General features: G+C 53.9%; 3 protein-coding genes across 8 annotated transcripts in view; 1 reads left to right on the top strand and 2 right to left on the bottom strand.

The window, feature by feature from the left end:
- Positions 1-96: 96 nt before the first annotated feature.
- PLA2G6 (phospholipase A2 group VI) lies at positions 97-16246 on the bottom strand. 4 transcript variants are annotated; one of them, XR_015259155.1, is made up of 17 exons: positions 15682-16246; positions 14952-15167; positions 13958-14138; positions 12227-12414; positions 10915-11011; positions 9747-9929; positions 9428-9536; positions 8687-8836; positions 6888-6978; positions 5981-6144; positions 5317-5467; positions 5002-5138; positions 4228-4382; positions 3311-3478; positions 2073-2146; positions 1558-1791; positions 97-441 (listed from the first exon to the last, which is right to left on the bottom strand). XR_015259155.1 is itself a non-coding variant. In XM_086753053.1 (17 exons), exons 1-16 carry the CDS (start codon positions 15888-15890, stop codon positions 2092-2094), a joined length of 2376 nt encoding a protein of 791 aa, XP_086609179.1. In that variant the 5' UTR covers positions 15891-16246; the 3' UTR covers positions 1653-1791; positions 2073-2091. The 4 variants fall into 4 exon arrangements, 3 of the variants coding, with proteins under 3 accessions (XP_010120956.1, XP_086609190.1, XP_086609179.1); XM_086753053.1 differs by lacking the exon at positions 97-441 and adding an exon at positions 2527-2648 and having other exon boundaries at positions 1653-1791; XM_010122654.2 differs by lacking the exon at positions 97-441 and having other exon boundaries at positions 554-1791.
- Positions 16247-16743: 497 nt separating this feature from the next.
- On the top strand, positions 16744-20110 carry MAFF (MAF bZIP transcription factor F). Of its 2 annotated transcripts, none has more exons than XM_086753020.1 (3): positions 16744-16853; positions 17895-17948; positions 18032-20110. In XM_086753020.1, the coding sequence occupies exons 1-3, from the start codon at positions 16764-16766 to the stop codon at positions 18443-18445; spliced, it is 558 nt and encodes a 185-aa protein (XP_086609146.1). In that variant the 5' UTR covers positions 16744-16763; the 3' UTR covers positions 18446-20110. The 2 variants fall into 2 exon arrangements, with proteins under 2 accessions (XP_086609146.1, XP_086609155.1); XM_086753029.1 differs by having other exon boundaries at positions 16749-16784.
- Positions 20111-21080: 970 nt separating this feature from the next.
- The window catches only part of TMEM184B (transmembrane protein 184B), a 30495-nt gene continuing 25469 nt past the window's right edge, over positions 21081-26106 (bottom strand). The window contains exons 9-10 of one of the 2 annotated variants that reach the window (XM_086752998.1): positions 25470-25493; positions 21081-24407 (exon numbers count right to left, since the gene is read on the bottom strand). In XM_086752998.1, the coding sequence (XP_086609124.1) occupies positions 24166-24407; positions 25470-25493 (266 nt within the window). In that variant the 3' untranslated portion in view covers positions 21081-24165. The remainder of the gene's footprint in view (positions 24408-25469; positions 25494-26106) is intronic. The other variant, XM_086753007.1, reaches the window with a different exon arrangement.

Raw genomic sequence — 26106 nt, 5'->3', positions numbered from 1 at the left:
CCTTTACTCCACATTAAAAGCCCCTTAATTCCACAATCTCGTTTGTGAAAGTGAAGATCAGAAGGCAGATAATCAGTTTTTAGCCCTATTCACTCCTGCCAGCGGTGTCCCTTAGGAATCAGTGGGCACCAGGTCCAGCCAGCTTTCAGCAGTCCCCTTGTCCAGGAACCACCTGAGGATACCAACATTAAAGGTCCCTCTCCCGTCATTTGTATCCTAAGGGTTTTCAGTGTTCCTCTTTTTAGGCCAGATCAGCTCAAAGATGATTCTTACACGGGAGCGGGTACAAAGCCTCGCCACTGCCTGCAACTGATAAGCCCAGGCCGCAGTGTTCATCCAGCGGGGCATCCAGCCACTCACACCACACACATGCTCCCAAGGGCCGGCTTCAGGGACAGGCTGCTCACCTCTCCAGCGCACTCCTGCATCCTGACTTTCTACCTGTAAGAAATTCAGAGACTGCAAGCTCAGAACCCCTCTGGGACTTTGCAGGGTGGAGAGAGAGAGGGAGAGAGAGAGAGACAAGACAACCACGGACTGCATGACAGCGGAACCAAATCCAAACCTCTCTTTATTTCAGGTCATGTTCGTTTTAAATAGGAGTACCGTTCACAACAGCAGTCCATCCAGTCAAAAGCAAACGGTTAAGAATTCAGTTTTTCAGGTTACTCCTCAAAATGCCTCCAGATAGATACATAAATTATTTATAAATACGCAAAACTCACTGCGGAAACATTGAATAGTGTGACATTCACAAAGGAATTTCCAGTGGTAAAAAAAAAGTAAATCCAAATTGTCACAGGGTCAGCTTCTTTGGTGGGAACTGATCTCAGAGCATTTCAGTTCCATGTTAAGAATAAAGAGAAACGATCTCTCCACCAAGCCAAGGCTGTTGTTCCTCATCTTGAACTTGCTGCAAGTAAAGACAGGCTTTCACGTCGCAGCCCTCGAGCAAACAGTAACACTGCGAGCCAGGTGGTGCAAAACTGGGAGGGGTCTGCTCCCACCCTGGGAGCAGGCAGTATCTGCGCAGCCACCCCATCTCAGAGGGAAAAGGGGAAAGTGCTACAGAGGACAACCAGCTCCAAAAAGGTTCCCTTCTCCCAAGGCCACTCGCAACATTCTGTGTCATATCTACTGCGGAAAGCTGCGGCATTTCTGCTCCCCTTCAAAGCGGGCTTGTTGAGGGAAGAATAATCCCTTCTCCCCCTACTAAACACTCCGAAACACCTTGGCTCCCGCGGGCCAAATAATCCCTGAAGCTTTACCTGGGCATGGCCCATTCTGTGATGTGGGAAGGTGCACAGTGCTTTGTCAGTGCGCAGACAGGAGTCAGACTCCAGCTGCTCAAGACAGGTAGATGGGGGCTGCACGGTCAGACAGCAAGGCAGCGAAACCCAGCACAGCAGCAGAGATGGGGCTACAGTATGAAGAGAACTGTCAGCATTTCACAGCTGTCCAGGAATACACGGGTGCATTGGGGAATACATGTGTATGTGCACTATTGTCTATTAATTATCACTAATTCCTCATTAGTAGTAGTAGTCCCTCCCCCACCTCAACATCTTGGTTCAAGTGCAAATCCGAGCCATTTCGGTGTCTGCTGCTCCTTGCCCTGGGGATGCTGAACAGGAACCTCCAGGTCAGAGACATCAGCAGAGATGTTGCACCAGCTGCTCAAACTGCTCCCGCTGCTGGTAGATGTAAAGCTGGGTGTCCCAGAGAGCGTTCACCAGCACGGTGTCGTTCACCTCATCCAACATCACCTCCGTGTGCAGCTGAGGGCTGAGCCTGCGTTTGGCAAGACGGCATTACGAGCTGGGCACAGACAGGAATGCGACAAGTCCCCACTAACCAGCCCCAGACAAGGCGTGCTCGGTGTATCAGCTCATGGCGCGGGCCGTGGCAGCCTCCGTTACGCCACTGAGGCACAAGGAGAGGGGGCAGGGGGATAGGTCTGGGGAGGCATGCCACTGGAAGGGACACCATTTGGGATGACGCATGCCACAGCCAGGTCTGAAGCGAGAGGGCTAAAAATAGGTCTTTGCGGAGAGCAGAAAGGAAGCTCCTACCGGAAATATGGGACATCTGTCATCTCGCACCAGGCCCTGGCACGATCCACAGCTGGGCCATCTGCGTCAGTGCACTGCAGGAGAAACAGGCCCACAGTCAGAGCCTGACTGTCACACGGCTCTGCCCCTGCCTGCAAGAGCCTCCCCTGGCACCAACTTGAACTTGCACAAGCCGCAGAGGGAGAGGGAAAACCAGGAGCAAGTGCATCCTGGATGCCAACATTCACCACCAAGAGTGGAGTGGCTTTTTGTTTGGGTTTTTTTTGTTTGTTTGTTTGTTTTTTAACATGAGAACAGTGCTCCTGGATCCTTGGAACACAAGGAATTGCACCCTACAGATCCTCCATCCATCACAGCACCGAGCGGATTCCCTTAAAGAAACCCTCAGGATGGTCTGGATCACAGCCTCCTTGGGATTTCATCTCTACCCATTTCTGTCCGAGCTGCTCAGTACCAGTAGAGCCTGTGATCACTGTGGGTTTTCTGGGCTATCCTGGGACAGCTTCCCTGGGAGGCCTGAAATAAAAGACAGGGGAAGCAGAGGGAGCTCTCTGGGTATTTCCTGGCTTCAGGAAGCTAAGAGGAGATAATGCAACAGAATTATTACAGTCAAAATCTCAGTTCTGATCTTTCTGGCTTTCATTCATTTGGAATGTTTTCATGTACAACATTTAATGAGCTTCTTTCTGAAGCATCCAAGAATGTATGCCTATTACACACTCCTAACCACAGCTCTGAACTACTGTTTTTTCTTAGTGACACTCCCACTCCACTAGCATTTGCTAATTTCCCCAGTGGGGATAACAAAGCTTTTCTAAAGAAAAATGAATTGCTGTTTTCTGAGGCACGATTTTTTTTGGTCCAGGTTGCTCAGGTGATAATCAACACTCCCTGGAAAGATACTGAGTTTCACGAACTCACACCTGCAGATGTTCCTAGACGTCACTGACCACCATCCTGTCCCCAGCTCTTCTACACCTTAGCTGCTTACAGCTGCAGGAACTGCATCTCCCTTGGCTCTTGAAACCCCAAACAGGCAGACGTGGCCTCAGACCTGCTGTGCTCCTGCAATTCTTAGGTTATCAACTACACCCATTCCTCAAATTGGCCATAGATGGAGCATTTCCAAGAAAATACCATTTTCTTCCAATAGGAAGAAGCTGAAGACTGGAAACGTTTGCTCCCTCCCGGCAAGCAGCCCCAGGGGTCTTCCCCCATCCCCTCCTCCCAGTACTCACACAATCCACCACCATCTTGCCAAGCTCCCTGGCCCCAAAGACGGTCTTGGCCAGCTCCCAAGGGTTAGAGGGGCGGAAGACATCCACAGAGCTCACTGGGACCTGAGGAGGCTTCCCTGTCCCCAGGGAGACCACCAACCCCAATTTTCTCACTTTCTGCCTCTGACCCTGTGAAAAAACAAAAGATTTGTTTGCAAGGACCAACAATTAAGGTGGAGCACGTCTTTCACAGCAGTCTTGGGGAAGCTCTGAAAGGAAAGGCAAAAGGCTTGGTAGCCTTTCTCTCTCCCATCCTCCCCCTTCAGCACTGCCTGGCGAGACAGGTATAATCCACACGACTTCAACAGCTGCATTGTTTTGTCCCTTACACCCCTGGCTGCACCCAAACCCATGGGATCACCCCAAAGATCAGCCGGAGGACCAGATGACTGTGGAACAGTCCAACTCTTTCACTCATTTTGGCAACACACCTCCGCTTTCAGCTACAGGGAGCAGTAGCTGCCAGTGGTTAGTCATCTTTCTGAGGAACCAGCCACACCACAGAAGGCATGCACTCTTCAGCCTTGCAGAGCGCCCTACCATTTTCTTCTCTATTTATTTTTGGGCAGAAAAAGGCCCTGCAGAGCTGCATGAAGGGGCACACACAACCATCAACTGAATCATCCTTGCTAAAAGCAGCAAGGACAGACTGATGGTGCTGCCTCCCCATCTCACAGCATTTTCAGAAGAGGTATTTCACCTCTCAGCCGCCATTCCCAACACATATCCCCCTCCATATGCTTCCTTCTAGGGTGCTGCACTGCTAACTTGTTTATCCACTAGAGAGGCATCCATTCCCAAACCCTCTTCCACTTCAAGAGAGGCTCAGTGGAGCAAATAAAGCCCCAGTTACCAGTCGGGGCCAGGACTTCCCTCACCTTCTTGATCAGTGTCTTGTTGTACTCGTGGATCTCTGTCATGGCGTCGAGGGTCGGGTTGTTGGCTAGCAGCCCACCATCCAGAAAGCGGCCTATTGGCCGGAAATAAGTGGGAGCCGCACCGCTGCAGCGGGCAGCGCGCCATACAAGTTGGTCTGGAGGGAGAGAAAGCACACAGCCTCTTGCAGCAACTTTCCTCTGTGCAAGAAGCACCCTGCCTTCACCCACACAAAGCAGGGGGGCTTGCAATCCCAGAAGACCCTGCCCTAGATAGTTGTGTCTCTCCCAACAGTAGGGCCTCTGCCTGGATGCACAGGATTACTTCGGGTGGCTCTAAAATATGTTCTTACCACTTTCTACATTTCCTGGGTCAAATTCACCTCTCTACCAGCTTCACTGCTGCTTATTTTGACGATAAACCAGTTACGTTTGCTGGACAAAGGAAGAAGCAGGCTGGAGGGGGCTGCATGATTCAGTCACACAGCGTTTCCATGTTAATTTGCTCCTGAGAGCCCAGGGAAAGATACTGACTGTACACAGGACTCCTCTAGGAGACCCCTCCGTCATGAACCTCTCTAGCCAGCCCCTGTTCCTGGTACAAGAGAAGCCAAGGGAGGAGGAGAGGAGAAAAGGGAACCATCACTAGGACCAAGCTACAAGTCAAGATTAGGGATGAGCCATTGCTGGGACACCTTGATTTTCAGAGCAATGGGAGGAAGAACAGGAAAACTTCTGTCTCTGAGGGACAGCCTCCTCCCCTGCCACAGCATTTACCGTCTGGCTGCGTGAGTGGTTTGAAAGATGCACTTGTCTTGTATTCAGTGGAGATTTTTGTCTCTGGTATGGGGTAATTCCGGAAGAGGTGGAGCTCAGCTGGCTGCCGGTCGCACAATGTCCCTGTCACCATAACCCTGTGAGAGAGGACATGACAGAATAAGAATAAAATGGGAAAAAAACCCCATAGCTTCAATAGTCTGCACATCACACTCCTCCACATCTACTCTAAAGAGAGGCTGAGCATCTCTGCTGAGAGGGGTCTAGAGCACACTCAGGAGAGCATCAACCAGCACAGCCCCAGGCAGGACTTACTTGGGTTTTTGGACATCTGTCATTTTGGTGTTTTCCCCAAATTCCTTCTTCAAGAACTCATCCAGGGGCTCCGACTCGTAGGGCCGAGACCCCCGGAACACCATGTCCTTCATGCGGAAGTACAGGCAGCGCATGTAGTCCATGGACTTCCCTGAGATGGGCAACAGCGTCAGCAGGAGCAGAGGGTGGGAGGAAGGGCAGGCAGAACAAACAGCACATCAGAGCTGGGGCTTTCCAGGACCAGCTGGAGATGGGAAGCATCACTCCCCATCCCATCCCCTTCCCAGGCTGCCTGTCATCTGCTCAGACCTCAGCAGCGTGACTGGGAAGGATTAAAGAGGAAGGATAAGCTCGGAGCGTAGTTTCCCACTACCAGAAAGTGCTGATCACCTTGTTGTGAAACCCCCACGGAGAGAGCAGGAAGAACTGCCACCACACGCTTCCCAAAACCCAGAAAGCTGCTCAAGGCCAGGTGATGTGAGAATCGAGCACAAAGCCAGGTCTAGGCTTTCCTTCATCAACAAATATCCCTTCCCTCCTTTGGCAGGGACAACAAATTTCAGTTGGGATTCAGAGAGGTAGCTCCCACCCCACATCTGCTCCCCACAGAGGAGCGCTCAGCCCATGGCAGCGAGAAGGGGCCCATTATTTGCACTGTCCTCACCATGTACAATAGCCAAGGCCAAGATCCCCCCAGTGCTGGTCCCTGCAATCCAGTCAAAAATCTCACGAATGGGACGGCCCGCGGCCTTTTCGATAGCCAGGAGCAGTTGGATGAGCACCAGGCCCCGGATGCCTCCTCCATCCAGGCACAGGAGGCGGTCGTGACTGGAGAGAGACAGACACAGATGATTAGGAGCCGTGGGACAGCTTACAGATCACATGGCCCTGGGGGTGGGAAACAAGACCACTTCTCTGGACAGTGTCACCAGAGAACAAATAAAGCCAGTGGTGCTTCCTCAGACGCAAATAAGACCAAAAACGGCCAGATAAGCCTCGTCACAGCTGGTGCAACACCGCTTGCTCTTTTAGCCTTCTCTAACCTGTACACCAGAGAGACGTTAACAGGCCAAAAATGCATCCAAGTCCCTTATTACGCAGTAACAGATATTGCCTCACAAAAATCAGACAGCCCTAAGTTGCCACTAGCAGCACTTCAGTGCCCACCCTCCCTCCGCTCCGTGCAAGGTGAGGTGCAGGCACTGCCAAGGCAGTGCACAGGCTGGCAAAGGAGCTGGGTGAGCGTCAGGGCAGCGCATGGAGATGGGGAAATCACAAAGTCAAAACAGCGTTTGGTGCCCAGTGGCAGAGAGGAGGGACAGAGCAGCGGTTTCACCTGCTGAGCTCGGGCTCCACTGCAGCTCCAGGGCTGCAGGCACCAACAGGCAGCGGTCGTTTACGGGAACAGAGATTTATCGCAACAGGGTGCAGGGGGATTTCTGGCAAAAACTGCAACGTCAATGGACACTAAATAATGTCAGCTCTGAGCATGCCACACCCACAGGTGTGGGTGGGGAGGAATTCACACACACAGCTTTCACCTTCAAGGACAGAAGCTGTTCCTCACTTACTTTCTTCTACCCTCACTGAGTGAATCCACAACATCTGGTGCCTTCAAGAACTGTCCGAGCGTTGTGGAAACATACAGAAGGTCGTTGTACCCTAGAGGGCCATGAACATGCAAAATGGAAAAAAAAAAAAAAAAAAAATTAGAAACCGCTTTGCTACCTGAACCCTCTGACATGTGCCTCAGAGATATCTGTCAACCAAATCATACTTAATCTATTAGAAAACCTTCAATTATTTTTCCTACTTTCTTTCTGTGCCCAAGAATCTTGGTAAGGGTACCCAAACCTCCCACCCCTGTGCTAAATAATTTCCACCATAACTGCACAGGGAACATCCAACTCCCTTCCCAATCAAATAAAGCTCCCTGCAGGAGACACAAGCCATCTTACCCACAGCCAACAGGCACCCCCCAGATTAAACTCCGCACCGAAGAGGAGAAACCCTGTCCTTTAGAGCAGGCAGCTGGAGATGCACTGGCAAAGACGAAGGATTTGTAAAAGCAGACGATCAGCATAGTAGGTGAGAAAGAAGGCAGAGCCTAGCAGCGTGCCCACTATGCATTTTACTGCAAGCCATAAGGTAAAACCTACATCTACTCCTGCGAGGTAACCTAGGCAGGAGAGCTGTGGGGACAGGGTGGCTTGTCATTACCCCTCAGCTGATGTACACCCAGGCCACCCTGGGTGCAGGGCACCAGTCCAGCCTAGGTGAGAAGCCAGCCTGCGAAACCAAAAGAAGACAAAAAAGGAGGAGAGAAGTTAAATACTCCTGCCAGCGCCCAGACAGGAAGGTGGCTGTGGATGACAATGAATGTGGTGAGGAGTTTCTTCAAGGGCCAGAGTCCAGGATGAAAAAGGGCCTTGCTCTGTCACTGCATCAGAGCTGAAACTGGGAGAGTCACCTTTACAAGGCCATGGTGAGAAGAAAGCCTCATTGTCACCAGCCAGTGAGATTTGTGGTGACACAGACGCACTCTAGGGCCTGGCAAGGTGGGGGGCGTGCTGTCCTCTAGCCCCAGAGGAGGGACTTTGCAAAGGAAATCACCAACCTGAGAGGGAAAGTGGACCACAAGTGGCCGTTATCTGCCCACATGCCTCTCTCATGAGGATCAGCGCCTTCCTCCAAGCCAACTCACCCACTGCCCACTCTACAACCCCTCATGCTACCTCTGCCCAAGCTCCAGAGCTCCCAGGCGGAGGAAAGCTCAGCACCCAGAATAGACCCACGAGCTCATTCACACAGTCTGGACAGTACAGAGCACAAACTATGACACAATCATATGCCCTAAGGTAGGCTTTTCCTATGCACAATGTAAACCCTGTGACCACGGCCACTTATCCTTGGGCTTCATCCCTTCCCTCTCCCAGCTGCTGGCCTCCAGGATCTGAAGAAGCAACGCTTCTAATTTCCTAGTGCCCAGCATGACACTGGAAGGTCCTTAAGGCAGACCAGCAAGGACCTCCCCTTCTGTACATGACCCAGCGGATAAAGTGCATGCAGGCAACTAAGTTCTACGTCTCTTCTAGAGGGGTGAGGGAATCAGTCTTCCCCTTCCTTTTTACAGAGCTGCATTGTGTCAGGTCTACAAAACAAAAGTTTAGAGTACAAGAGTTTAGAGTACACACACAGGAAAAACAGAGAAAAGAGACGGGATCCTGCAACAGCTGAATGAGGACAGAGTCACCAGAAACTGAGAGCTAGGAGAGAGTCACCAGAGCACGGCCCATCTGAAGAAGAGATCTGAGACAGCACTGCGAAGCAAGAAGGGAGGAGAAGGAGGGAGGGCCCAGGGAGGCTTTACCTAAGCTGCTGAAGCTGCTCCGCGAGGAAGGTTGGCCTTCCAGGAAGGAGGCGGCAGATGATGCCAGGCTTGGGGAGTCGGGATTGGGTGGGAGGCAGCGTTCGGTCCCTACAGTTTGCAGCAGGTCTAAGAGCACTTTCCGGTTCACACCTTAGGTGACGAAGGGGGAGTCACAGATCAGAAAGAGAATCAGTGCACGCACACACTGGGAGGGGCTCTGCTAAATCCACAGCAGCCCCGACCCTCATAAAACCTCTGGGATGACCCAGGGAAGGGGAAAGCACGTCCCGGGTATCTCTCCCCTAACACCAGGCAGCAGAACTTGTGCACAGCAGGAGTACCCAACGCTGTGCACCTTCAAGGGTGCGTGCCACACACTTCTTGTCACAGAAGAACTGCCCACACCTATTTATGCCTGGGCGGTTCAGCAGCACTGCCTCATCCTGTTGTGAGTTTGCAGTGCCCGACACCATGGCTTGAAAGAGGGGGAGTGCGTGCCAGCTTTTCCTCTTGCATCTCTGTCTCACAGAAGAGAAATTCGTCAAGGGTTATTAATAGAAAGCCTACACCACTAGCTCAGGAAATGCCTACTCTACGAGTGACCAGAAGCTGGAAAAGCATGTTGGAGAAACATCACTCACGCTTGGCATGTTTCCACCTCTCCCCAAGACATAGTTTTGGCCACCAAGGGGAGACAGGATGCTGGGTTCACCCTCTAAGGCTGCCGACATGCTCCCTCACCTTTGCTGCTCCTGGCTGCCAACAGCCCTGGTGTCTCCCCAAAATCATTGGGGATCTCGACATCTCCTCCAAACACGACAATGGCTTTGATGATATCCAGGTGGTCATGCTAGGGGACAAGAGAAAGCTCAGTCAAGAGCCACGCTCCCCTTGGCTACATCATCTCTCATTCCCTCCCTCCTCTTTTCATTAGCCAAAGCACCCACACGGGATCACCCCATGAAAGACAACAGCCAGGATTTCAAAAGAGTCTGTCCCCGCCTCAACCCTTCAAGAAAATCCTCTCTCTCCTTCCCAGCAGCCTCTGCAGAAAACTGACCTTCATGGCCAGGTGCAGTGGTGTGTTGCCGTCCTGACCCTTGGCGTTGGTGTTGGCCCCGTGTGTCAGCAGTACCATGGCACAGTCAAAGCGACCCCTCTTGACCGCAATGTGCAGAGCCATGTCAGCCGTCCGACTGGCTACATTCACCTCGGAGCCGTACTCGAGCAGCAGCCGTGTCATCTGTGTCCAAGCGTGTACGTGCCAGGTCAAGAAGAGAGAAAGTGATCGTGAGGACAACCGCTTGGTTGTTCAAACAGCCCAGGTCTCATGGCAAGCAAAGCAAGGGAAGAGGAGGGAGCCTTAGCCTGGATATAACTTGCCAGCAAGATGCCAGCTGCATTGTTCCAAGCACTGAAGACAGGGTTTCTCTGTCTTTTACCACAGAACTAGTTGGTGGTTTCACAGCCTGACTAGACCTTCTGGATGTTCTGGGACTTATATGCAAGTGCAGCAACTGGCTGAGAGCAATGGAGAAAAAAAACCAGTTCCTACTCAGGCCAGAATCCTTGCAGGGTGGAGAGAACAAGTTTGCTTTTTGAGCTTCTCCTCTTTATAAGCCAAGCAGATTTATGTCCGCTCTGAACCTCCACAGGACACTTCTGAGGGGGATGTGATGCTGCAGGAGGGAAAATGGTCCTGCCATGGGAATGTCCTCTGCTTGCAACAAGCACCATACAGGTGCTCCAGCATGGCATATCGCACCACTGATCTGCCCATCTCTGGCAGGAAATGGACGATAACCCACATGCCATCACCCTGTGCCTACCCCACACTCCCCTGGCAGTTTTTAAGGTATCAATCCTTTTCCTTCCATGAAACTGTCAGGTAATGAGGAGAGCTCCCCCCAGGGGTAAGCGTGCTTCAGTGACAGTGCTGCAATTTCCCCAGCAAAAAGGGAAAAGGGACAAGCTGGCAGTTTCACAGCCAAGGATGAAGAACTAGGAAAAGCCCAGCAGTCTGTTTCACTGCAAGGCTCCACTGCTTTGTTTCCCGCAGCAAATGGTGCACACAGGGCAAAGAGAACCCAACACCAGGCTGCTGGCTGGACTCTGACGCTGCCAGGGCTCAGCACGTGCACTCAGGAGAGGGACAGGGCAGCAGCAAGAGGAATTAACCAGGTGCTGGGTGGCAGCACAGGCCCTCACCACGGACTGGCTCCATTTACCTCTGCCTTCTTCGCCCAGTGCAGCGGAGTGGCTTCATAGCGTGGGTCCTTGGAGCAAACCTGGCTGGCATCCGCCTCGAGGATGGCCTGGGCACACCTAGCAAAGACAGGGAGATGGGGGGATGGGTGGCTGCCATATTGACTCAAGACCTCCCTTCACATCAGCACCTGCCTCCCGCCCAGGAGGAGCCTTTCAGGAAACCCTTCAGCAGCAGCAGGCTCTCTGCAACACCTGCAAGTTCCTCAGCTGCAGTTTTGCTCTGCTCTCTTTAGAAAGGAAGGGAGCAATAGGAAGCGTACAAGCAGCACAGCGTTCAGAGGAAGCAGGAGAATTTCTTCCCAGCTCCAAGCTGTGGAGCAACATCTGGGTGCTTCACCAATACAGGAATATGGCATTTCTGGAAACGCTTGAGAGCTCAGGGGAAATTCTTCTCCCTCTCTCCATGGAAACATGGGGATAAAACTGAAACAGTCAAATACTTGCTGAAATTAAGAATTTGTGTACTCCCCCGTGAGAGAAAGACCACACCTGGTGTGAATAGACTGGTATCTACTGCCTAGAAAGTGTGGGCAGGCAGACTTCAGAAGCAAGCATACGCTCCTCACTCTGAAACACCATCAAATAAAACATGTACAAGAGATGGAGCCACACTGCAAAATAAGGGACCTAAGCACATTTTTGGCTTGTGCATGTGTCTGTCGTGTTAGAAAGCACTTTTCAAAATGCTGAAAAGTTAGCTAGCTGCAGCTAGTCTTGAGTTGAGAGCCCTATTTGTAGAGCTCGGACACGCGACGAAAATGAAGCGTTATAAAGCACCCACAAAGAGAATCGAATTTCTCCAGGGAAAAAAAACCAGGGAGTAAACATCGTGTCTCTTTTGACGCAGTTCCAGAGCGTGTTATTAAGAGTCAAGAGTACCTTTGGCCCACAGGAGACAGGAATAACTAGGCTTTGAGATGAAAGCTTATTAAGAGCAGAGCACTCAAAGTCAGAGGTACAGCAATTAGCAATACTACTTAAGCATCAGTAAATCATCTTCTCTCAGCTCATTTTGAGAAAAAGTATTTCACTTTTTTTTTTTTTTTTAAATCTATGTCTTTCTCCTGATGGAAGGAGCCCTTCTGAAAGGGCTTCTTTCTTTTCCACACCAGCACTTCTCTGTTGTTCTGCCAACTCAGTGACGCAGGAGAAGACAGCAAAGGACATCTTCCTACTGAGCTCTACCCTGAAAGTGTGGACAACCCAGAGCAAACAGACAGGTCCCCAGACTGGAGGAAGAGCCCTATTCTGGCTGCCCCAGTGGTTACTCACCCCTTCTGGGAAAACTTCAGTGCTGTGTGGATGGGGTAGCCCAGTGTCCCCGTGACACTGCAGCTGGCACGGCACTTCAACAGAGACCGAACCATGTCCTCTTTGCCCAGCTGACAAGCGAGATGCAGAGCAGTCAGCCCTTCATGGCTCAGGTGGTCCAAGCCAGCAGTTGGGGTTCTGCCCAGGAGCTGGGAAGAGGAGACAATAAATACGCATGGAGAGACACGGAAGAGGGCTGTCTCTCTCTCTCTGAGCTCCAAGGATAGACTCTGGAGCACTGGGCTCCACGTGACACTACAGTCTGTCCTCTACACCCCTGCTTCCAACACAGCTCCTTGTTTTGTCTTCCCAAAGGGCTGATCGCTGCTCTCTGTGCCCTATTCCTCTGGCCCACGTGCTTCCGAGACACCCCTCAGCCAAAAAGGGCTTGCACAACCTTGAAGAAGATTGTCATGGTCAGCTGCAGAACAGTAACACTGCTTGAGCCAAGCTCAGCCCAACCAAATCGGAACGCTAACTGAAACCAATAGCTTCCTTTCCTGCTGCAGCCCCATCACTTACCACAGCCAGTCAGAAGGCAAGGGCTCAACTTCCCCCGTGACCCCACCACTTCTTTCGGATACAAACAGGATTCTGTTTAAAATACACATCTGGGAATGCGTTTGAAGAATTTCCTTATTCTCCCTGAAAATTTTAGACCTGTTACCAGCTGACTGATTTGTTACGGAAAAGATCCCACTGCCATACTGGGGAAACCCTGCAAGCCTTGCCGCGCATAAGAGAACCTGGAATTTAGAGTTTCTTTTCTATGGTTTAGCAAGGAACCAAGAGGGAAAATAAATAATCAGGAGACAGATCAGACCTGGAAGTATTTCTGTAGCTACAAGCCAAGTTGCCACCAACAGAAAAATGTTTTTAATACAAAGGTCTTAACTGCCCTGCTCTACAGCATGGCAAGCCTCGATCGTCATCCCTCCCCCATCACTCATTAGGAAATCCCAGCACAGCCTGGCAGGCGAAGGAAAAGCTGTCACAACAGCTATTGGGCAACCGAAGGGGGTGCAGGCGTAGGGGAGAGCCGGTCTTGCGCTCACACTGGGTGCAGGGGAGCTGACAGATCTGAGGAACCAATGTGGAAGGCCATCCATACCCTTAATGAACCCCGTCACTCTGCCCAGTGCTTCTCAGCAACGGAGAACACCTCTGGCTTCAGACCGTCTCTGCCTCGAGGCTCTGAGCCCCGTCCCCCATGCAAGGCCGCTTGGTTCAAACAACAGGTTCTGCAGCTCAGGAGAGCCCAGGGCGGCTAAGAAGTGTCCTTCAGTCTGCAGGCAACACACGCTCCCCCACGGCAGCCCAAACACACGCTCCCCCACGGGAGCACTCTGCCCAGACCAGATAACCCGCTTGGAGGAGACAGAGAAGGGACAGCCAAGGGCCTGAGGAAAGGCAGGATGATGATATAAATGCCAGTGAAGGACACTTTCTGAGGAAATTTGCTTAATATCCCTGTTCCACTGCAGAGCGGAATTTGGAGCCTCCTTACAGGAAACAGCACCAGTAAAGGGGGAAGAAAGAGGCTGAAACCACCCTCAAGAATTAATTTGACGAAGCAGCAGAGGAAACTGACTTTCCCCTCCCCTGTCTGCAGCTGTTTTCCTGCCTCCCTCCTCACAGCATAGAGAGGACCCACTGTAGTCCCACTGCCCCCAGCTTTGAAACCCTTCCCACCTCGATGATCTGGGGGCTGTTCCCTCGCACAGCGTAGTGGAAAACAGTCTCCCCTTTCCTGTCGGTAATGTCCACCCGCGCGTGGCACTCCAGCAGCTCCAGCAAGCACTCCATGTCTCCCTTGCGGCACGCCAGGTGCAGCGGGGTGCAGCCATCCTCGCTGTCCGTGTTGTTCACGCAGCTGCAAAAGAGGAGTTAACGTGAGGCCAAGGAAGGGCTGCAAAGATGAGGACGTGCAGCTGCGCTGCGAGCCAATGCGAAGGTACCTTCTGTGTCTGCGATGGGCCCAGGTGGTGCGAACCACGAGGTTCACAAACGCCCAGCCTCTTGCCAGGGAAGGAGCACAGGGAAGTGCTCCCAAGCAGCCCTGCCATGGACCCCCTTCCTGACACGCTGCCCCTTCCTCTGTCCCCCATATGGGAGCAGCTCCCTCTGCTCAAAGGAAGGAAGAACATAGGTTACAGACAGACACCTGGGGGAGGTGCTGCCAGGTCCCCCAGTTCCCTAACTGCTGACTAGGCTCCCCTATCATCAGTGAACTTCCCCACGGAAAGAGAGCAAGGGCTTGTGGCCAAAAACCGCTTCCAGAAAGAGTCCTACTACACCTCCTCTCTCGTGGTCAGCCACAACCCCGAAAAGCAGCTCGGCAACAGCTGTAAGAGCCTAATTACTTCCCCTAGCAATGGTTCAGTTCTTTACCTCAGACACCAGAGCTCTTGGCTTTCACGTCCGCAGCAGCAGGTTGAAAGCCCACCAAAAGGCTTTCACAGCAACCATCGGACCCTTTGCTACAACGTCCATTATTCAGGCAACACACACCAAGGCTGGCACTTTTAAACTTGACCTCTGCAGTAACCACAGGTGTGAAGCTCCCCCGGGGAGCAGCCCACATTGCTTTGGTACATCAAACCGGGACACCCAGGTCTGGCCTCGCCCGCCCTCCCAACCTCGCTCCCAGTACCAGGCCCACCAGAGACCCCTCCTCGCCCCTTGCCTCAGAACGTGGTTGTGCCGGAAATTCTCACGACGGCCAATCTCCACCGCGACGTGTGCCGGGGACCAGCTGGGGTGGTTGCGGAAGCAGTCACTGAGCTGCTGGAGATCCTCCAGCGACAAGGGCTGGTGCGAGCTCTCGTAGAAAGGGCGCAGCTGCCTGGCGTACTGCTCAAAACGCGCCAGGGCATCTGCTTCGTTGTCGAGCTGGAAGAGCCTGAAGGAAAGGCAAACGCGGCGTTGGTCCTGCTCAAAGAAACAACATCGCATGTATCTGAGAGAAACAGCTCTTCTCCAAACATTAGTGATGGGGACTTTCCTCCTCAGCTGGTGCCATACTTGTTCCAAGGGAAGAAGGGAGCCTACATTGCTAGCAAAGAGCATCTCCTCTTCCTGAGGAACGTTAACTTTTGGGCTGAAGTATCCCATGCTCCAGATGCTAAAGAGCAACGGGTACGAGCAGAGGTGCAGGTACCTGTGGGTGTTCTGGCCCGAGTATCTATTTCACAGCTGCCCGCTGTCCCAGTGTTTGGACTCAGTTCTGCCCCGTTCTCGCACGCCATTTTGACAACAGCTCCTCCGGCACACGCAGGAGCCTCCCGCTCCTCATGAGCCCACCTGCTGATCCAACGCGCCACCCCACACCCACAGAGCACTGCGGTCCCGAGATCAGAGATTCTGGGCCTCGCGCTTCACACTCGAGTAGCGACGGCTGAAGGTCCGCCACTTACCGGAAAGCGACGTGCGGGCTCTGGGGATTCACCAGCAGGCAATCCCAGGAGCGAGCGAGGCTGTTCTTACAGAGGGCCACCCTGCCTTCCTCCCTCAGGCAGGTGTGAGCGGCGTACTCCGCAGCCGGCACCTCCTTCACCCGGTAAGGGTTTGTGAACATTTGGGTGACGCTGCTGATGGTGTCCACCAGCCGGCCCAAGAACTGCATCGTTCTGGAGACTCCGGCGGCTTCGCCCCCGCCTCCTCAGGGAAACCCGGCCACAGGCTCCCGCTCGGCCCCTGCCCTTCCCTGAACCTAGCGACCCAGCGCCAGGAAAGGAGAACCGAGCCCGGTACCGGCGGTTTCTTTCCTGGCTGCTGCGGGAAGAGCGCTCGCTTCTCCTCCGCGCCTCACGGCGACCTTTGACCTTTGACCTCGGGCCTCAGTTCGCCGCCTCGGCGGGAAACACCTCCCTCCACCGCCAGCCCCGGCGCCCCGCCGCCTGCCCGCGCTGGGAGGAGCCGGTTGCCGCCGCGGAGGGCGGGTCGGGGAAGGCGGAGCGGGGCCCCGGGGCTGGGGGCGGACCCGCGGCCTGGAAGGGCCGTGCCCGGCGCTCGGGGTGAGGCGCCGCCCGCAAAGCACGACGGGACGCCAGTGCCTGCCGGCCGCCCGCCAATCGCCGCGCCTCTCCCCCTCGGGATGGACCAATCAGTGACGCCGAGCCCGGGGAGGGGCGGTTGGGGCGGGCGGCGAGCGCCGCTGCGTCACTCCCGCCGCCATCCCAGACGAGGGCGGAAAGGCAGGAGGCGCCATCTTTGTGAGGGGCGAGGTGGCGCCGCTCTTCTTAAAGCGGCAGCGGCTCATTTCTCTGGGGTTGGCTGGGGGTGCTCTCCTTCTTGGGCTGATCATTCCCTGGTCGTGCGTCAGTCCATCAGTTGGGGAAAAAAAACTGTAGTTTTGGAGAGTGGCTGCGTGCAACGCAGCGGTGTCACGCCGGTCTCTTTAAGGGCTGAGGCCCCTTTAAGAGCGGAGGGCCGCCCCGCGCGGCGGTGGCGAGAAGGGGGCGGGGTGAAGGTGACGTCACCGCATGACTGTGTTTTTATGAATGAAAAGAATCCGCGGGTGAGTAATCGCGGGGAGGGAGGCGCCGCCCGACGGCCCGAGCCCCGCGGGGACCAGCGAGGCCTCCCGGTAAGCACCGGGGGTTTGGGGGGGAGACAGCGAGGGACCCCGCCGGGGCGCCCCCTCCGCTCCTGCATCCGGCTTCTTCCCCGCCCCGCCGAGGGGGGCGGTCGGGGTCCGGTACCGGCTGGGGGCCGCCCTGCCGCCGCCGAGCACGGGGACCGGGACCGGGCCGGGGTGCGGTGGGGGGGTGGCGGCCCGGTTGTCCCCCTGCTCCGCGCCTTCCGCGCTTCCCTGCCGGCTCCCCGGCCCGGATTGCATCAGCTTCCAGCCGCCCCGGCTCCACCTCCCCCCCCCCCCCCCCCCCCCCCGCCGCCCCCTCCAGCCCCTCGGCCTCCCCGCGGGGCTCTCCCGGTCCCCGGCCCGGCTCCCCCAACGGGGAGGGGGGCGCTCGGCTGCAGCCCGGCCTCCCGGCCCTCTCCCAACTGGGGAACCGGCCACCGGCGAGGGGACGGGAGCCACTTCGGGGATTGTGGGTTTTTGGGGTTGGTTGTTTGTTTGTTTTTTGGTGGGGGTTTTTTTTTTCCCTCCCTGGGCTGCTGAATCACGGGGAGACCGCTTCTCGCCGCCCCACGCCCCGTGGGGCCCCGACCGGGGGTCCCCTCGGGGCGGCGGTGGGGTGTCGCCTCCACCCGGGGCCGGGCTGGGTGGCTTCGCCCCCTGGGGCGGCTGCTGCCACTTTTACTTTCCCTTCCGCCTCGGGTGGGTCTCACCCGCGTTTCCTTCCCGTGGGGGGGAAGCCTTGGCCTCCCGGCAGCCGGGCTGGGGCGTTTTGGGTCCCCTGGGCAGAGCAGCATCGCCACCACCTCAGGGTGGGATGGAGGAGGGATGGGGGGCCAGCCTTCCCCTGTTACTATTACTTTTTGCAGTCATTATTACTATTATAAGCGTTATTATTACTATGTACTTTTTTTTTTAAAGGAGTAGGGGTGAGTCACAGCTGGCGGGGGTGGGGGGGATGTGGGGACCAGGCAGGGGGCCAGCAGGTCTGTGCCAGGGCGAGGGGTGCGGGCTGGCAGTAACCAGCTTTTCTCCTTGGCCACTCGGCAGGGCCGGCGTGAGGCAAGGATGGCTGCGGATGGGCTCTCCAGCAAGGCCCTGAAGGTGAGCACTGGGAGGACTGGGGGGGTCAGGTGGGCAGGGGTCTAGTTTCAGGGGCCTCAGGCAACCGCCCCTCTCTCCGGCAGGTGAAGCGGGAGCTGGGGGAGAACACGCCGCTGCTGTCGGATGAGGAGCTGATGGGGCTGTCGGTGCGGGAGCTCAACCACCACCTGCGGGGCCTCTCCAAGGAGGAGGTGGCGAGGCTGAAGCAGCGCCGGCGGACGCTGAAGAACCGGGGTTATGCCGCCAGCTGCCGGGTGAAGCGCGTCTGCCAGAAGGAAGAGCTGCAGAAGCAGAAGATGGAGCTGGAGTGGGAGGTGGACAAGCTGGCCCGCGAGAACGCCGCCATGCGCCTGGAGCTCGACACCCTCCGTGGCAAGTACGAGGCCCTGCAGGGCTTTGCCCGCACCGTGGCTGCACACGGGCCCCCCGCCAAGGTGGCCACCGCCAGCGTCATCACCATCGTCAAGTCCGGTGCCAACCAGGCCGGCTATTCCTAGTGTCGGCCTCTGTCCCCTGGTGGGGCATGGCCCCCCTGGGGCACCTTCCCCCACCAATCCTCTCCCATATCCTCCCTGACTTCCTCCCTGCTGGGACTTGTGCCCGAAATCCTCTTTCTCCTATCCCTTGACCTCCAGCTCCTCCATGTAGGGAGAGCTGCTGCAGCTGGGGCGGAGGACAGGACCCCGCTGGTGGCCCCTGGAGCACTGCAGCCCCCTCCCCTTCAAACCGAGCCCTGTCCCCTGCTGCAGCCCCCCTGGCCAGACACTCCTCACCCTGGGGGGTGCAGGCAGGAGCGGGCAAGCCTGCACAGGCAGCAGTGGGGAAGCATCCCACAGCTCCAAGCTGGCAGGAAAACACCAAGTGCCTTTTTTTTTTTTTCTTGGGAGGGCATGGGAGAGCTGAGTGCAGGCCAGGCACTCCCAGGAGCATGTGCCAGGGAGGGAAAGGGGTGGAGGGAGAGAGGTTTTGCAGTGAGGGGCAGAAGGGATACGATGGAGAGGGGTGTCAGCATTGGCCCCACAACTTGGATGACAGCTGGAGCAGTGCGGGGAGGTGCCAGCACGGCTGGGTTCTCCGGGGACAGAGTTGGTGAGGGAAGGTGGCACGTCAGAGGGGGAGAGAAAGTGGCTGCAGGTTGGCACCTGGTAAGGGCGCGCGGGATGGGAAAGCGCTGTGGCAGCCTGGGGTGCTGGGGGAGCTCAGAGGTGATGGTGATGGAGGAGGGTCCCTCAGGGGGACGTGAGCCTGCAGAGGCGGGAAACAGTGGTGCTGGTTTATCTCTCTCCATCACGCGCATACTTCACGCCTCTTCCTGCCTACGGGACGCTCGGCCCCGCCAGCCGGTTGTCTCCAAAATGCAGCAGCACCGGCAGGAAGGAAGCGGAGGCAGCTGGAGCAGAGATAAACACTGTTTTGCTCAGCACAGGCAGATTTGTACGGCCCCACCAAGCACTCCCCGGCACCCCACCACCTTCAAAGCCCACGGAAAGGTGCTTCTAGCCCCCGGGAGGCAGAGAGAGGGGCAGAGGTGCAGGAGGTGGGAAGCAGGGGTGGAGAGCAGCACTGTTCCTGGGAGCTGCCTGGCAGGTAGGCAGGCTCCTCCCTTTGTTTTTCCTCCAGCTTGGACACTGGTGTGGGATAACCAGCTCTTCAGCAGGCTGACGTGCTAGAGAAGAGTTGGGTTTGCTAAATGCAGGCAGCACAGGGGAGGTAACAGGAGGCAGACCCTTCTTGGCAGCTGCTGCTGTAGATTATATCCTTCCCCCCAACCCCATCCCAATTTTCTGCCTCTACCTGGGTATTGCCACGCCAGCCACTCTTGGCTGCAGCCTCCATCCCTCCCTGGAGAGAGATGCCCGCTGCTCACGGAGGGGGCATCGTGGTTAGCATCCCCCCACCCCAACTCCTCCTGGGTTTATTTATTGCACGAACGTAAGTTATTTTTCACGTCCTCTTTGCCATTCCGCCTCTCGGCACAGCCAGGATGTTGGTACAGAGCCGTACTTTATATTTTATATATGCAAATCACATTTTATCTTATATAGAGGAAAAAAAAAAACTTATTTATTTTCTGACTTACAGTATGTGCCCTACCTGACTCCTCTGTATTTTGTAGACTTTACAAATAAAGCAAGTTCTTTTTTTTTTTTTTTTTTCCATGACGAGAGCGTGTTTAGTCGTTCCTGAACTTTGGGACAGAGCTGTCCCAGTGAGACCAGGTTTTCTAGCTCCCTCTAGCTTTGCTGCAGGCCATGTTCAAGAATGTGCCCCAAAAAGATGGGATGAGGGACATCTCATGACTTCTTATAACAAACACAGATTTATAGTCTAGAAGAGGGCTCAGTGAGCAAGGCTTAATGCTGTACATCACCCCCCAAAGCGCTTGCTTTCAGAAGCAGTTCAGCTGTGCTGAATCTGCTTTTCCGAGGAAAGAGAAGGCTTTTTGCTAGAAAAATTCCCTCTAAGCTGCCCTTAGACCTCGTGCAATCAGGACAGCTCTACCCCAAAACTTCCCTGCTAAGTGACCTCACTGCCTGACTCAGGAACAGTGAGGAGGAACGCAGGGAGCTCACATCTGTGGGTGGCAGAAGGGGAAGGAAGCATGGCAGGTGCCTTACCTGGAGGTGAAGCCAGACCTCCTTCCCAAAAGGAGAAGCCACCCTTCCTCAGAGCTGAGGTTGAAGAGATGAGCCTGTTCCCCTGATGCCCAGGCAGGCCAGGTCCCAGGCTCCTGGCAGCTTGCAGCGCTTACAATTCTTACATTCACATTCCCTCTTGCCACTGCACACTGCCCCAACTCCACCACCACTCATGGAAGAAAAAGCTCAGAGCTGCTGTTTGCTGGGACCCGCATCAGAGAAAGCAGCGCTCTTTCCTCCAGGACTTCTCTCTACTCAAGGTTTTTTGAGAAACGTGTTTTGCTCCTGCCTTGGGCCATCAATGATGTCTCAGGCCCAGGCTGCTGTAGCGCTACTTCTCCATCAGCTCCTGCATACACAGGGAGCGCGAAGCTTTCCTCCCAAGAGGAGGACAAGACACACTGACCCGCTAAGCCTTGGCCCCTGCAATAAGCAAAACCTCTAATCAGTTCAGAGAAGTCACCCAGACACCACCACTCAGAGGCAGCTCAAGTACAATCTATATTATCTCTATGTTTTTATTTGTCATCATATTTGCTCATTTCTGCAGAGTATAACGTCACAAAGACCAAAATAGAGAGAGCGGCTTGTCGCTGAGCTCACATCAGTTAAACACGATAGGTACAAAACTAGGTGACTCTGTCTTATTTATCATACATTTTTTTTTCAGTTGTTTATATACAAAGAACTACTCTATATGGAAAAATAATAAACAAATCCCATGGGTATGTTACATGGTAAACAAAAAGGAAGGAAGGAAGGAGAGGGGAAGCAGGTGAGGGAGAAGAGCTCCAAGGGCCTACTCCTGGAACCTACACATTTGTTGGAGCCCTGGGCTACCACGAGCAGACCTGCAAGACCACGGATGCCTTGGCCTCCTCGGTCTCAAGCTCCAGGTCTTGTAAGATATTTGTTCCTCCAAACCAGAGCGGCTTCAGGGCAGTCCTTGCTCTGGCACTTACCTGTTATGAGGGAGAGCAGGAAACTCAAGAGATGATTTTGTGTGGTGTTAAAAAAAATGTATATATAAAAAATTACAACGCATGGCAGCTGGCTGTTGTTTGGGCGCTAGTTCTTCACCAGACTTTTCCAAAGGCAGCTAGTGCAAAAGGGTTATACTGAAACCACTACAGACAGGAAGCTTTGAGAATATCCAGATCCTCTGCACAGCATATATATGCAGCATACATTTCAAAATAATTTTTTAAAAAATGCTTCCCCAAGCCTGGATCACCTTCAAGCTCAACGGAGCAAGTCCAGAGATTTCAGATCTCAGCCACTCAACACGACTGGGGACAGTCACCGATGAAGTGACACTGGGACATCATCAAGGCCTGGAAATGCAAGGAAAGGGGAGGAAGGGATCATGCCCCATGCCCCACTTTCCTAAGAGAGAAGGGAAGTTTAACAAATACCTCACACTAAAAGACTGTTAATCAACGCCGTGGAAGATGGAAGGAAAGCCCATTCACTCTTCAGCCCTGCTTTCCAGGCGGAGAAAAAGGAGTTTTACACCAAGGAAAGCCTGGCAGGTAGTGTTTGCATGTCCATTTAAGCAGCGACAGATTTCAGAAAAGCAGTAACTAACTGCGTTGGCATCACAGGACATGTGCAAATGGGCAAATCCAGCAGCAGAGAAGCTGCTGGACACTGACCCTGCCTCCAGCTTCCTCAGAGTCAGCACCGTTGCCCCAGACACACGAGTATAGAAGGAGACACCATTCTTACGCCTTCCCCTATCTTTTCCTTACGGCAGGGAGCAAACCCGCCTCTCTCTTTAAGCCTTTTTTGCCGCACTCCTGACCACAGGCTTCTGGTAGGGGTGCCGAGGAAATGGAAGCGCTCTTCGCTCACAGCTGCTTCTGAGACAGCGAATGAGTAAGCACACAGATTAGGATACAAGAGGAAAGGTAAACTCCAGGCAGTAAACCAGACCCCAGTTCTCCCAGTAGAGCAACAAGGGGCAATCTGGAAACGTGGAGGTCTGCTGATGCCAGGGTAGGCATCGAGCGGGAGAGGAACAGAGAAACTACAGCCAAGACAAACACAGCAGCTTGCTCCAGCCTCTCCATTTTGCTTCCTGCATGGGGGTAGGGGCATCTCATCTGTGGCACTTGAGTGTGCTCCCCTCTCCTCCCCTAGACAACTTTAAGCAAGCAAGAGGCATTTCCTGGTCCCTGGATAGATCTACAGAGGGATCATTTTTCTTTTGGCTCCACTAAATACCTAGGGGCCAATGCAAAACCCAGCAAAAGCAAGGAAAAGCTTCTTTTCCCACTCCCATGGATGCTGGCTCCACCTTTGATAGCACTGCAGTTGCTGCAGGGCCTGTGAAATGTGCAGCAACAGCAGCAACTGCTGTCTGAGAAACCAAGAGGGACACTTTTAGCCAGCTAGGTCATGTCAGGTTTCAAGTCTGCTCCAGTTTGGCCCAGAACAGCTATGGAGATAAAAAAAGCAAAGGAGGACTGTGCAACATCCCTTCTTGAATACTCCAGCCTAAGGGCAAAACTCGTGCAGCTCACAGGGGAAGTCAGTGATGACAAGCACGGGGAGAGCGACCTGCGAGAGACCAGGAGCTGCTCTGGCAGCTCCCTGGTGCAATCCACACCTTTAAGAGGGTGGGCAGCTACACTGGTGGGGGACAGGAAACAAGAAGAAAAAACGCTTTAGTGTTTACATATCTTCCTTTCCCAAAGAGGGATGAAAGGGCCAGAGCTCTATAAACTTCCACCACCTATCATGGCCAGGCCTCAGCCTTGTTAGCAGGAAACAGATGCTCCAAGACGACTTCTTGCCACAGGAATGTAGAGGAGATGGGAAGCTTGGACACCTGGTGATCAGAAAACCCTGCCCTTGTGAGTCGGTAATTCCATCTCTGCTGAGCTTCAACAAGCATCAGCTTTGATGGGGAGCAGGGAGGATGCCAGGAGTGGAGGGATAGGAGGAAAATCCTGTCCTTTTCCCCTTCACTCACTAAAGTACAGGACTGCACAACCAGGTACCCAGGAGGGTGGGGGCAGATGGTCCTCACTAAGCATTCAAGGCAATGGCTATAGAGAGACCAGTCTCTGGTCTGGTCCTCAGGAATGCTTATCGCTGCATCCTAATCCCATTTCCCAAGGATCAGAGAGATGTTAGTACCAGGGAGCTGGGGGAAAAAAAACCTGTGCCTACATCAACCATTCAGGAAGAGGAATACAAAGCAGTCAGGTTGTCCAGTTGGAAAAAAAAAAAAAACAAGAACATTTTTGGCCACAACTCCAGGCTCTGGCCAGTCATGCTCCACACCAAGCTGGGCAGGTGTGGGAGGCCAGAGCCCCAAACCCTGGAGCTTTGCTTCAATTAAATCCAGTCAATTGCTGCTGTAAGGAATGGGCGCGAGAATGGAGTCCTGGCCATTCCCCCACCTCCGCACTGCTCGTCGTGTCCGTACCCACAAAAGCTAATGGGAAGCACCCACTTCTGCGATCTGCACTCTCTAGGAAGTGATATGACTTGTGTGTTTCTGCTTCAATAAATTAAAAAAAAAACGACAAAAGAAGGAAAATGACAGCCTGTGCTGGCAGTTTCCCCTCCTAGAATTCATCGTCGGAGCTCAGCAAGAGGGTCTTCTCATTGTCGCGGGCACCCGAGCAGCTGTGGGAGCGTGAGATAATGTGACTGCCGTTGCGCCAGGGTGGACCATGCTCCAGTGTTGACTGCTGGGTGTACTGCTGGTAGGCTGGGGAGAAGTTGTGGATCGCATCTTGGACAATGTCATGGGGGTTCATGGTCTCCTTGAGGCTGCTGGAGATGCTCTTCATGGGAGCACAGCGACCTATTGGGGTAAGATGGGGAGCAACAATTGAAGAATACTGCTACCTTCCCCCACACCCGTTAACACGAAGGTAAGGAGAACAGGGAACGTGCACTCCTAGATCTTGCAGAAGTTACTTTACAGACTTCCTTAAGCAGCTGCTAAGGAAATGGCACACAAACGGTGTCAAGTTTTACCAGCAGTGCTCCTAAATCCAGCCACTGCTAGCCAAGTGCATCCACCTCAGCACCAAATGGGGGACATGCCATGAGACTGGGACGTACCCACAGCGACAGCCTTCACTACACATTACCTGTGCTGGCTTGGGTGTGCAACAAAGTCAGGTAGGGAGGTGCTCCTGTGAAGGGTTTCAGAAGACAAGAACTAAGGAAATTCTAAAAATACAGGAGAAATGGCATTTGCCGTTCCCGCTCACTGGAAACTAGACTGACAGGTGGTATTGAAGTGCCCACAGGAAAGAGATCATGAAAGTGGAAAGCAGCACAAAGGAGGGGAAGGAGGGGAACAGGCAGGACTAGAGGCAGAATCACCCCAGGGGTGGAGGGTGTCACAGTGATACTGTGAAAGAAGCAACAGTTGGAGACTGTCCCATTCAAGTGCTGAGCACAGAGCAAGGCTGCGTGTCCTTTTAGGAACTGCCATTTCTCATTACTTCTAGGTCCCATTTCCAGCGTGGGCTTCTGGCTCTGCTCAGTCCTGGGGATGAGCTCCCCAAATGTCCCAATCATGCTGATCAACCGTGACGATTACGAAAGCAAAGAGAGGTGGGGGTGAGAGAGCAAACTGACTCCCTTAAGGGCCTGTGCAACTCTTCGGAGAGAGATTCACACAGTCCTGACAGGAACACCCTGAAGCTAGGTGTTATGCCACTGCCCATGGGGCTGTTTTACAACTTATGACCCAGACAACCCTAAAGCAGCTGTGTGAGGCAGTCGAGTTACAGACCTACAAGGAAAGGGGAACAAGGGACAGAGCAGGCAGTAGGCAGGCCAGGAATCAAGACCGAACAGCATCCCAGTTAAAAATCAACAGAGACAAAAACACAGAGCATGCTGTACCTACCGTATGGCCCATAGGATGGAACAGCTGCACCAGGGACCAGTGGTAAAGCAAGGGAGAGATAAAAGGGAGAGGAAAGACAGAGAAAGAAAGAAAGAGGAAATAACAAGAACTGAACAAGACCCACCACTGAAACATCCCCCACTGTATGGCCAGCAGTTTACCCTTTCATCACACACAGACCTCATCTGCCCCGGCTGCAGCCTGTCCTTCTAAAACCTCTGGGGTTGGCTGGGATGGAAGGATCATCGACACGAACACTGCCCAAGGGCTGCTGTTGTCTTCCCACACCTCAGCACAGACTGCCCTCAGCAGGAAGGAACCCCTTTGTTGGAGAACACAATGTACCTGCATAGACTGGGCATGAGAACCCCCTTTTCCCAGAGAGAAGATCCACCTCCCTCTTCCCCAGAATAAGATTTCTAGCAGCCCAGCCCTCATAAAATTGTTACAGGAAGATCCTTCTCCTCCAAGTCAAACATATTGCCAAAGCACAGCATCATCTTCCTGAGCCAAACTCAAAACAGAGCCTGTTTCAGCCTTTGCCCCTTCTGCCTTCAGCCTGTTGCACAATTTGGAGTGATGGAGTTCCCCTTTGGGGAGACAGGAAGAAGGACAAACCCACTCTACCAAAAGGATG

Source organism: Chlamydotis macqueenii, chromosome 1 (assembly GCF_036417535.1).
Source record: "Chlamydotis macqueenii isolate bChlMac1 chromosome 1, bChlMac1.mat, whole genome shotgun sequence".
NCBI classification, from domain to species: Eukaryota; Metazoa; Chordata; class Aves; order Otidiformes; family Otididae; genus Chlamydotis; species Chlamydotis macqueenii.
This window is presented reverse-complemented; position numbering and strand designations above follow the sequence as displayed.

Excerpts from the sequence above, each read along its gene's own strand:
- PLA2G6 (XM_010122654.2), bottom strand. The coding sequence starts at position 15,890 with ATGCAGTTCTTGGGCCGGCTGGTGGACACCATCAGCAGCGTCACCCAA. Across the intron at positions 8,837-9,427 it reads GGCAGCCAGGAGCAGCAAAG|GTGTGAACCGGAAAGTGCTC; the intron begins GTGAGGGAGCAT and ends TCGTCACCTAAG. Across the intron at positions 5,139-5,316 it reads ACAGATGTCCAAAAACCCAA|GGTTATGGTGACAGGGACAT; the intron begins GTAAGTCCTGCC and ends CCTCTCTCACAG.
- MAFF (XM_086753020.1), top strand. The coding sequence starts at position 16,764 with ATGAATGAAAAGAATCCGCGGGTGAGTAATCGCGGGGAGGGAGGCGCC. Across the intron at positions 16,854-17,894 it reads GGGACCAGCGAGGCCTCCCG|GGCCGGCGTGAGGCAAGGAT; the intron begins GTAAGCACCGGG and ends GCCACTCGGCAG. Across the intron at positions 17,949-18,031 it reads TCTCCAGCAAGGCCCTGAAG|GTGAAGCGGGAGCTGGGGGA; the intron begins GTGAGCACTGGG and ends TCTCTCCGGCAG.